This window comes from Ursus maritimus (genome assembly GCF_017311325.1).
Source record: "Ursus maritimus isolate PB19 chromosome X unlocalized genomic scaffold, ASM1731132v1 scaffold_X1, whole genome shotgun sequence".
In the NCBI taxonomy this organism is placed as follows: domain Eukaryota; kingdom Metazoa; phylum Chordata; class Mammalia; order Carnivora; family Ursidae; genus Ursus; species Ursus maritimus.
Genome location: NW_024423319.1, coordinates 117,242,679 through 117,253,831, shown reverse-complemented (window position 1 = coordinate 117,253,831; position 11,153 = coordinate 117,242,679). Strand labels below are relative to the sequence as shown.

Below are 11,153 nucleotides of genomic sequence, written 5' to 3'. Positions count from 1 at the left end.
CCTTCCTTCCTTCCTTCCTTCCTTCCTTCCTTCCTTCCTTCCTCCCTCCCTCCCTTCCTTCCTTCCTTCCTTCCTCGAATCCGTTTTCTGCGCTGTACCCTGCCCTGAATTCCAATCCTTTTCTCAGCCCGGGTCTGGGGTTTCCTCTGGACTCCCCTCTGGGTCACCACGTTTAGGGCTTCCTGTTCCCCAGACCTACACTCCCTCTCTGTGACCTAGTTTCTCAGGGACCCCCTTCACCTCACCCCGAAAATCCGCACATCTTAGAAACGTGCCCCTAAAGAGTGGTGTGGTGTAAATTTCACACTAGTATTTCCCAAAGGGGTTAATACATTAAAGCTATCCCTCGAAGTGGATACCCTGCCCTGTAGATTTACATCGGAATGACAAGGAGGAGGAACAAGGGTTGGGCAGATAAAGAAGACCAAGGGAATGGTCAGAGCCCAGGCATCAGCATTAATCTGTCTCTGCTTTGGCACGTTTGAGTTTAGAATTGTTTGGACTCAGCCCGGCAGCTCCGACCATGGGTTTGTCTGCATCTACCCCTGCTGTTGCAGTCCAGAGCTCAAACGCTTCAGATCATCAGACGGCATCCCCGCCTTCAGGATGTCCCATGCATGAAGGGAAAATGAAAGGTAATCGACCCTTTGTCTAGAAAATAAAACCAAGAGAATTCTCAAAAGGATTTTAAGGAAGAGGCAGCATAGCACACTAGTGAGGCAAAGTGAGTTCTGTCCTTATGGTGCTACTTACAAGGTATGTGACTGTGGACAAGTTACTTCTCTAAGTTGCAACCTGTCATTCGAAAGATGAGGATATAGTAATATTTCACAGGGCTGTTGTGACAGTTAAATTAAGATAATGCATGAGAGTGGAGTGATAGCTCCATACATTAGCCCTTACCCCTCAAAGTTTGCAGTCAGTGGTTCTCAACCTGGGTGGCCACCCCCGTTCCCCTGGCGGACATTTGGCAATGTCTTGAAACATTTTTGTTGGTCAAACTGAGAGGCGGTGGTGCGTCCAGTGAGTAGAAGCCAGGAGTTCCGGTAAACATCCCTCAGTGCACAGTGCACCTCTGCCACAAAGAATCTCCTGGCCCCAAACGTCAAGAGTGCTGAGGTTGCGGAACCTTGGTCTAGATCTGCCTTTATCTGTCAAGGCAGCTTTACATCCCGTTGCGTTATTCATCTTTGTAAAAGTAAGTCACCACTCATGGCCTTGCTGTTCTTTCCTTAGGTGCAGAGGTGAGAACGGAGAAGCTATCTTTTGTTCCTCCCTGGTCCACATTTGCTTGAGATTGTTTATATAAAAGTATCGCCTAAAAAACCCTTCCTTGTGTTGTAGTCTTACATTCCCTTGGTCATTCAGCAGGAATTGACTCACTGCCCACTCTGTGCCAAGCACTGGTGGGTTTTGTTTTTGCACTGAAAGAAGAGCAGCGTATAGAACACAACAGTCCTGTGCCTAATGGAGTATACATCTCATCCCCGTAATCCTGTGTGGTAGGGTTTCTCCCTATTTTATATTCAGGAAACTTAAAAGCCACACAGCTAATAATTGGCAAAGTCAGCAGAAACTCTGTGACCTTGGACAAAGGCAGACCCAGTGCTTTTCCAGGGTTTCTCTGTACAGGAAGAATGGAGACAGAGTTGGACAGAACTGTTGTGTTCCTGCTCTGAGTGTCCCCGGGTAGATGATAGAGCCCTGAATATGGTTAGATTTCATTTACTGTGTATCCGGAAGAGCGGTCAGTCAGATAAGTAAAGAATGTGGATATTTATAGGCGACTAAAGGGGCTCCTGGTTATAGGAGAAATGTAACAGTATTTTCTCACAGCCAGCCGGGATCAGTTTGAGTGGTGGAGCGGAAAGGTGGTAGAGCAAGTCTCCCTTCACCCCTCAAGTGGACAGCAGTACAGGGTCCTAGGGAATGAGGGTCTGCAAGGAGAAACAGAGGAAAGGAAGTGAAAGGAAATCTGTCTTTGGCGTGTATGGCATCCAGCATATTCTCGGCGTTATTGCTGGTGCCTGCCCCCTCTCCTCAGTGTAAGACCAGCTTCTCAGTCTCCACACTTGCTTCCAGTAGCACCCTGGATTCTTGGACATCAGCTGCCCTTCCCGCTGCTGCTCTCGTAGGTTCAGACCTTCCCTCTTAAGTGGCATCTGGATCCTGTGTGACTGTGGAACATTTTAATATGTGCCTTTTCTTGCTAAGTGCTTGCTGTCAACTGGTGGGGAGTAGAACCTCAGCCAAGGGGTAGTTTTCTGTGCTTGTTTCTGTCCTGGAGCAAAGCACAGGCAGAGGGGCATTCAGACTTTTCTCCAGGAGCCTTCTTGAAGGCTCCTCTGCTCATTTCCATCTCCTGTCTCTGGTACCTGAGAGAAGGCGTCAGTAAGTCTGGCATCCTGTGTCCTGATCAGGGCTGGGCCTTGTCTGGAATCGGAACTGAAAGTCAGGGAAACCCCGTAAAACATGGCTGGGCCTCTGCTTAGGTTCCTCTGCAAAACAGCTCGCTGCTAGGAACCCACGCAGGTACCTTCTAGCCCATCGCTAAAACCACAGAATGAACAACACGTCTTGCAAATGTTGAGGTGTTTTGTTTTGTTTTTGTTGTTGTTGTTGGGGGCGTGACACAATAAGGGAATGGGTACCCATTTCTCTTTCAAGGGAAAGTAAATTTATAGAACCTTTTCCTGGTCTTTAGGATATTAGAATGTTAGCTCGCTTAGCTCTTGGCAGCTTGGAGCAGTAGAAACCTGGCTTTGCCTTTGATGGTGATCACTGGTCAGAAATCCAGCTCTTTAGGGCCGGGATTCAGAGAGCCAGATGTCCTCCTGCTTTTGTGGTGACACTGTTTTTTTTTTTTACTTGATTTATTTCAGGCTGTCCAGTGAGCACAGAGCCATCTAACCCAACTTGTGAGAACAAAATGAACTCTGTGCCTGCCCACCAAGATCGTGCGTATGAGTACGTGCAGTGTCCTGTTACGGGTGCTGTGGCTGAGAATAAGGAGAACCTAGATCCTTCTAATCTGGTAATTCACACTCAGCCCCTCTTCCTGGAACTTTTTATGCAGAGATGCTTTTATGGGCTCCCAAGACAGACTGCTCACTGCTAGGATTAATTCTCCTTTACTTTTAAAATAAAGAAGTCTGATATTCCATCCACATTGAAAATCCTGAGGGCATCACTAACTGTAGTTTCAGAGAGTGCCTGATAAAGGAGACACTGATGGCGAAGTGCCGGAGTACGCTGACTGGAAACGAGCCACACCAAAGGAGTATTGCCTTTAGGGATAGTGGAAGGCGGGAAATCCCATTAGGAGTGCAGCTAGAATTGCTAAAGATGTTTCTGGTCTTGGGAAATCTCATAGGCACGATGCCTGATTAGGGCTCTGTTTTCCAGCACAGCCGGGTACCAGCCTGTGTGAGAGTCACTGGTGTGCTACAGCGTCATGTGGCAGCCACCAGTGGAATGCCACTGAGAAAGCAAGGACAAGACAAGCTTGGCCTCACCACATTTTGTGATAGACAGTGTAGGGATTGGAGGTTTCCTGTTTGAAATCACGTTTTCATGGAGGGGCAGACTCAGATCTGTACTCTGGAAACCCAGAACAGGGTTCTCAGAAGGCCAGAGTTATCAGAAGTATTTAGAAATCTTGGCTAACATTTGAAAGAACTAGAAATATTTAGTCTGAAAGAGAAGGGGTGTGGGATATATGTGTGTATGTATGTATTATAACATTATATATATAAAACATTACCGTTAACTGGGTGGTTTGTAAACAATAGACATTTCTTTCTCAAAGTTCCAGAGGCCGAGAAGTCCTACTGGAAGGTGGCGGCAGATTCAGTATATTTGGAGGGACACGAACATTCAGCCTCAACACTCAGTAATGACCCTGCCAAGCTATAAGGGAACTGCTGTGTTGAGGAAGGAGGTGGACGAGATCAGGGCTTCTCCCCGGAGCACTGTTGACGTTGGAGGCTGGTCGGTTCCTTGAGGTTGGGCGCTGTCCTGTGCTGTAGGATATTAGCGGCATCCCTGGTCTTAACCCACCAGATGCCAGGAGCACCCTCTTTTCTCAGTCACGACAACCTAATATGTCTCCAGACGTTTCTAAAAGTGCCGGCATAAGACTGCTGTTCTAGATAATCTCTAATAGCCCTAGTGGGTCAGAACATGGGCCTTTTGGAATCCCATAGACCTAGACTCTCACCCATGGGACTGTTACCTGTAGCAAGAATATTAGTCAGTAGCAGTCAGCATTTCTTTTGGTGACATCTGTACCCTTGTGCTAAGCACCCTACACGCCCTCTGGGAGTGTCAGTGTCCCCATCTTTAGAGCTGAAGCCACCGAGAACGAGCGAGGACGCCGTTTGCCCCACCGCACACAGCCAGGAAGCGGCAGGTCCCAAACGGAACCCCAGCTGCCTCTGACGTGCGTGCTTCAGGCCGCCATGGGGGGGGCGCAATGAGGTGCTCGGTGCGGCGCCTCCGTACCCGGGTGGCGCGCTGCCGTCGTCCTAGCCGGGGCTGTTTCGTGACTTAGTAACACATGCGCATGTGCTGGAAGAAATTCTCGGCCAGGGGTTGCCAACCAGCTGGGATCTTGCCCCTGGGAGGACACTGGTTGTCACAGCTTGGGTGGAGGGTACCACTGGGTAGAGAGCAGGGAGCTTGCTAAGTCCTCCAGTGCTCAGAACAGACCCCCGTCACCAGCGGAGCCTGGGGTGAGAACCCTGGTCCAGGCAGGGCGTCTGCACCCCGGTGTTGCTGCCCCTTGTGTCTGGGAGGAAGGAGTCTTGCCCTCCTTCCCGATGGCCGCTGTGGTGCGTCACTGCTGCTCTGGAACGCAGTCAGCCCCGACACTGGAAGCATCAGCAAGATCCTAAAAGTAAAGAATATTTAAAAAGAAAGTGGTGGTGTACCTATATTTTATGATACTTTTCCTCAGAAGAGAGAACAGTCATTTTTGAAAAGCTCATCATAGAAAGGTTTTTAGAAACAACTACAGCCGTGGTATTAGTTTTTACTTCTTAATCCTCGGGGAGAAAGAGACAGAAAACATAACCACGGTGTGTATTTACCATTTGTGAGAACTTAAACTTAAACGAGAAGGAAACACTTTGAATTCTGACTCTTCGAAACAGCCAAATTTTCTGGGAGGGCTGAAATTTTGCCGTCGCTGGCTTAATAGGGAACATGTTTCTTGTGTGTGAGGCGTTGCTTTCCGAAAGTCATTATCATTGTTTCCGCTTTATGTCCGATTTCCAGCACTTAAAAACTCCACTTCATTTATGTAGATGCCACCACCTAATCAGATGCCGGCCCCCGACCAGCCGTTCGCACTGTCTACCGTGAGAGAGGAGTCCTCCATTCCCAGAGCAGATTCGGAGAAGAAGTGGGTTTATCCTTCCGAACAGATGTTCTGGAATGCGATGTTACGGAAAGGGTGAGTGAGCATGTTACTGAGAGTATAAATTTGCTCATCAAATTCATCTAAGAATTAAATGTTAAAGAGGTTTTCAGGGGCGCCTGGGTGGCGCAGTCGTTAAGCATCTGCCTTCGGCTCAGGGCGTGATCCCGGCATTATAGGATCGAGCCCCACCTCAGGCTCCTCCGCTATGAGCCTGCTTCTTCCTCTCCCACTCCCCCTGCTTGTGTTCCCTCTCTTGCTGGCTTTCTCTCTCTGTCAAATAAATAAATAAAATCTTTAAAAAAAAAAAATAAAATAAAGAGGTTTTCATCCCCAAATGTAAGTTTTTATAAGCTAATCAGTATATAATATTCAACTGATCTTTCAGACTTAAAAGAATTTAAGAGCAGGGTCAGTGTATTAGTCGGGATTCTCCAGAGAAACAGAATTGGATGTGTGTGTCTTTATACAGAAAAAGAGATTTATGATAAGAAATTGACTCACGTGACTATGGAGGCTGAGAAGTCCCACAATCTGCAGTCAGCAGGCTGGAGACCCAGGAAGAACTGATGTTTTCACTCCAGTCCAAAGGCAGGAAGAAACCAGTGTCCCAGTTCGAAGGCAGTCAGGCAGGAAGAGTTCCCTCTTATTTGCAGGAGGCTCATTCTTGTTTTATTTAGACCTTCAGCTGATCAGATGAGGCCCACCCACGTTAGGGACAGCACTCTCTTTTACCCGTTTAAATGTTACTCTCATCCGAAACACCCTCACAGACACACCCGGAATAATGTTTGACCAAATATCTGGCCCCCACCATGGCCTGGTCAACTTGACACATAAGACTAACCCATCATTGCCAGTAGTAGTTTTTAAAAACACTGTTATGTAAGATACTTAGAAAAAGTTGGGGAATCATCAGTCAGTGGTACTGACCGAAAAAGTGTCACCTTATGGTTCCTTGATACACGTGTAAGTGGTTTTTTGTCACTTGGTGAAATGCATATGTGGATTGATTGTACAGCATTATTAGTAAGGTTTATCAAGTTTTACCAGACGTTCTTTCCTAGGTGGAAGTGGAAGGATGATGATATTAGTCAGAAAGATATGTATAATATCATCAGAATTCACAATCAGAATAACGAGCAAGCCTGGAAGGAGATTTTGAAGTGGGAAGCCCTTCATGCTGCGTAAGTATGTTTGAGATCTTAAAAAAAACATCCTTCCAGCATCTTTCTTATTTCATCTCTGCTTTCTAGAGTTTTAACCTTTTATTCAGACAATGTGTTCCTCTAATCCAACATGGTGGGTGGCGGGCCTGTTTCAGTGACTGTTGTGTGACAGACTCTTCCCACGCAGCTGTATGAAATGGCAGGCATTTTATTATGTTTGTGAATTCGGTGGGTCCCAAGTGCAGAAAGCACAGAGCAGGGATGGCTTGTCTCTGCTCCCAACGTCTAGGGCCTCAGCCAGGTTCTGATCAGGGATGCCTTGACAGCCGTGGGCTGGAATTCTCTGAAGACTGGAACATTTACTTGTCAGCTGATTGATGCCGGCTGTCAGCCAGGGCACCTACCCACAGCCTCTCATCGTGGCTGCTTTGGTTTCCTCACACCATGGTGGCTGGGTTCCCAGAGCTAGAATTCCAGAAAGCTCCAGGGAAGCTGCATCCGCCTTGATGACCTGGCCTTACCCGTCCCACAAGCCTGCCCAGATTCAGGGGGAGGGGCCATAGACCTTACACGTCTCGGTGGGAGGAATGCCACAGCCCATGGAAGGCACAGCACGTGGGATGGGAGGTGGCACAATGCTCTCTGCCCTGAGGCTGATGAGAAAAGTGGTTCCGTTCCCTTAGCAGCATTGACTCCCCAGTAGGACTAAACATCAAGAGTTGTCTTGGCATGCGGGCCTTTTTCTCGGAGAGAATGGTAAGTGCTGTTGCGTGTGTTGGCAGTGATGGACCGTCGGTCTGNCCGAGCGGTGGTCCTCACGCTTGAGCTGCACCGGCATCGCCTGAGGGTTTACTAAAACACTGAGTGCTGTGCCCCCATCCCCAGGGTTTCTGACGTGAGGCCCAGACTTGGCATTTCTAGAACAACACAGATGCTACTGCTTTGAGGAGTCCACTTTGAGAAGGGTAGGGGTGGGGAATGTCAGCACAGAAAGCCAGATTGTATCATCACAGGTGGATTACATTTTACATTCATGATAGGAGCACCTGGGTGGCTCACTGGGTTAAGCAGCTTCGTTCAGCTCAGGTCGTGATCCCAGAGTCCCAGGATCGAGCCCCACATTGGGCTCCCTGCTCAGCGGGAAGCCTGCTTCTCCCTCTCCCTCTGCTCCTCCCCCTGCTTGTGCTCTCTCTCTCTCTCAAATAAATAAAATCTTTGAAAAACAATAAAAGTAAAAATAAATTCATGGTAAAATGTGATTAACTTCTTGGCTAAAGTCCACTGAATGATTTTGTTAAGATGTTCAGTTTTTTTTTAACATTTGGACTCTGAAGTTTGTTAGCACTCCCTGGGTGTCACTGGCTGGTCCCCAGGCCTGGGAGGGGTCCGTGTGAGGAGGGAATGGCACGGCAACCAGGATTCCCTTCTTGGTACCCTGAGGCCAGCGGGACTCAGATCTGTCCTCCCCGCGGCTCGCTAGCAAAGTGAGCCGCAGGTGTCCGATGTGTGCTGGAGCGAAAGCCACCTGCTAACTACTCAGAGTGGGACGTTGGAGCAGAGAGAAGACAGATGAGAAGATTCCACTTTGTCGCTTTCAACCCCTCTTCTGGTCATATTCCAGGGTCCCTCAAAATTAGGTCGGCCTTTTAAAGACACCTGCTACAGCCTCCAGGGGGAAGCTTGCCTGGGTTGAGTTTACTTCTTCGCCAGTGACCTTCTTGAGAAGGGACGCTAGTGAGTAGTTAATAAAGTGAGGAGCAAAGTAACTCCGATGGGCCTCACGTCGGTCTCAGTCACACTGGGGCTTGTTTCCTCCGTCGCACGCCATGAGGCCCAGCAAGGCTAAAGCCTCTCCCTGCAGTGACACTGGCTGACAAGCTAGGGGGCCTGTCGTATTTACTTAAAGAGCTGGTCCGGCACTAATTTCATTTGTTCTTAAGGATTCTTCCAGCATTTTTCTTCATTGGTTTCAAACGAAAGAAGAGTAGAGGATTTTCTTTTATTTAAAAACCCTGCTGTAGGCTGTGAAAGTCAAATGTGTAATGCCCGGTCTTCACATGTCTTTTTTTTCCCCTGAGAATGTGCCTGTGTCCCCCCAGCAAATGGAAAGCCCGCTTCCTGCGTCCTGGAAGAACAGTGCAGATCCTCGGAATGCAGTGGAGGGGGTGCAGCATACTCGACCCAGAAATAAAGAATGACGTTTTTAGGGAATAGGGATATTTCTTTGAATTGTGTTGGAAGTTCTCTCACTCTAAGCGTGAAATTATGTAAAATGTGACATCACATTTTTCAGTGGAGGGAAAGTATTTTAACAGGCCGTTCTTGTTTGGGAATTTCTAGGGAGTGTCCTTGTGGTCCATCGTTGATCCGGTTCGGAGGTAAAGCGAAAGAGTATTCACCAAGGGCAAGAATTCGTTCCTGGATGGGGTGAGTGATGGTGCAGAAATGTACGTTCCTCACGTCGGGGTCTCAGAACTGCAGGGCCATCTTCCAAGACGTTACCAGTATTCAGCTGGAGATTTCTTCCTCTCTCTCGACTTTGCCTGTTGGTGGGCAGATTCTTCGGGTTTCATGCGTTGTTCCCTGATTATTGTAGCCCTGAGTTGAGTTGTCTTCTGTGTTCTCGGAACTGTCCTCTTCCTCCTCCCGTGGTCTCTCTGCGTCTGAGCACTTAGCATCCCCCCCTTTCCTTCCAGCGTAGACTGATTCTTAGCTCGTACTTGGATCTCTGCAGTATCTCAGCCGACCTCCCTGGCCTGGGTCCCTTTCCTGTTGACCATGTTGCCTTGCAGACAAGTGACCCGTCCCGTGAACCTGGGCTCGTCATGGTTCTTCAACACTGTAGACGGGTTCTCTGAGCCTCACCGCACCCCCCCCCAGCTGGATGTTTGACCCCGAGAGCAAGCGTTTTCATGCTCACGAGCACGTTTTCATTTCAGGTACGAGTTGCCTTTCGACAGGCACGATTGGATCATCAACCGTTGTGGGACGGAAGTCAGATATGTCATCGACTACTACGACGGCGGGGAGGTCAACCAGGACTACCAGTTCACCATCCTGGACGTCCGGCCCGCCTTGGATTCGCTCTCAGCGGTGTGGGACAGGATGAAGGTCGCATGGTGGCGCTGGACTTCCTAAGTGCTGTTTTGTTAGAGATGGGAAAATAGAAACTATTTTTCTTCCGAGCAATACATTAAACTATTTTCCCCAGACCGCATTGCTCTCATGATGTAATGGGAATGGCAGGTGGGTGAGGACACCTTTGACGCCCCATAGAGAGGGGGCCCGGCCCCGTGTCCTTTGGTGTTTACCTTGCGCAGTTTATAGCAGGTCGTTGCGGGTTTCCTTCCCTCTTGGCTTAAGTGGGAAGCAGTCCCTTGGTTTTTCCTTCAGCTGCAGTATTGCCGGTGTATTTAATCTAGAAAAGTGAACAGTGTCTGAAAAAGAATGTTTCTTGTCATGTGAAGAGAGCGGCTTTTTTCCTTACTGTTTCTCAGGAACACTTGAGACGTAGCCCCGGCAGCCCGTGTTCTGTCGAGGAGTTTTTAGCCGGCCGGGTGTTTGAACGAATACTCTTCATTGCAAATAAGTGGTTCTGCTTTCGCAGAAGTTACCAGCGTGTCGCTGGCCCTGCGAGAGCGCGCCCTTAAGAAAACACAGAGCTGTCCGCTGGCAGTGCTCTCAGCAAAACGAAGGCGCGTCTCGGCTCCGGATTCTCAGTTGTGAGAATTTTTCAGGCTGGACCTTGTTCTAGAATAGTTTCAAGTCCCCCATGGTTTGATGATGCACGTGCATTGGAATCCATGTTTTCACTTTGTAAAGATTTGAATTCCCGCTATCCTGCCACGTGCCTCTGCTCCCAGCAAGCATGTCTTGTCGCCGGTGGCATTTGATGGTTGACCCTGCCTCGGAGTCCCGTTTCTCCTCCTGCCGGCAGCCCTCCCTCCAGCCGGCCTCGCCGGGACCTGGAAGGCTCGGCGCAAATCGCAGCACCACCATGGTCCCTCTCGAAAACACGCTTCTGCTTTGTTGAGTGTTAGGATGCACGAAAAGAGTATTTTTCCCAGATACAGAATGTTTGTATCAACTCACTGTCTCGGCGCAGATTTTTTTCTTTTCTTAAGGGAGCTCTCAGTTTGCCGTTGAAATTCTTTCTACCGGCGATTCGTCAGCCGGTGGTTCTGCGTACAGCAGCGTGAGATGACTGTTGGGGGGTTTTCTTAAGTGTTGATGATAATCTGTCGATTTCCCTGGAGTCTAGTGTTGAGGTAGTAGAAGGAACTGGAGTCTGCAGTGATTCATTTGATACCGATTTCTTTGTTGTGTCGGTTTTGTGTGCTGGTTTCAAAATCCAACAACTTGAAACTCTTCTACATGTCAAAATGTATATTTTAAAATAAAATAAAGCTGATAGTTCACGGGTTTGGATTTGAAGAGTCACTTCACGTGTCGCAGTCGTTCTGCAGAGAGAATCTTTACAGAAGTGATGCTGTAGTCTCGCTGTTAGTGGCTGTTTTCTTCTCTCTCAATCACGTTTTAAACTACCGAGAAAGAATTACTGTTGG

The 11,153-nt window shown here is 48.5% G+C and overlaps 1 protein-coding gene across 1 annotated transcript in view; it reads left to right on the top strand.

Annotated features, from left to right (window-relative positions):
* LOC103668095 (holocytochrome c-type synthase) overlaps positions 1-9,800 on the top strand; it is a 10,132-nt gene extending 332 nt beyond the window's left edge. Inside the window, exons 2-7 of the mRNA XM_040634573.1 lie at positions 492-635; positions 2,883-3,034; positions 5,307-5,455; positions 6,487-6,606; positions 8,929-9,015; positions 9,528-9,800. Coding sequence (XP_040490507.1) covers positions 524-635; positions 2,883-3,034; positions 5,307-5,455; positions 6,487-6,606; positions 8,929-9,015; positions 9,528-9,726 — 819 coding nt within the window. The 5' untranslated portion in view covers positions 492-523 and the 3' untranslated portion in view covers positions 9,727-9,800. The remainder of the gene's footprint in view (positions 1-491; positions 636-2,882; positions 3,035-5,306; positions 5,456-6,486; positions 6,607-8,928; positions 9,016-9,527) is intronic.
* The last annotated feature ends 1,353 nt before the right edge of the window (positions 9,801-11,153 follow it).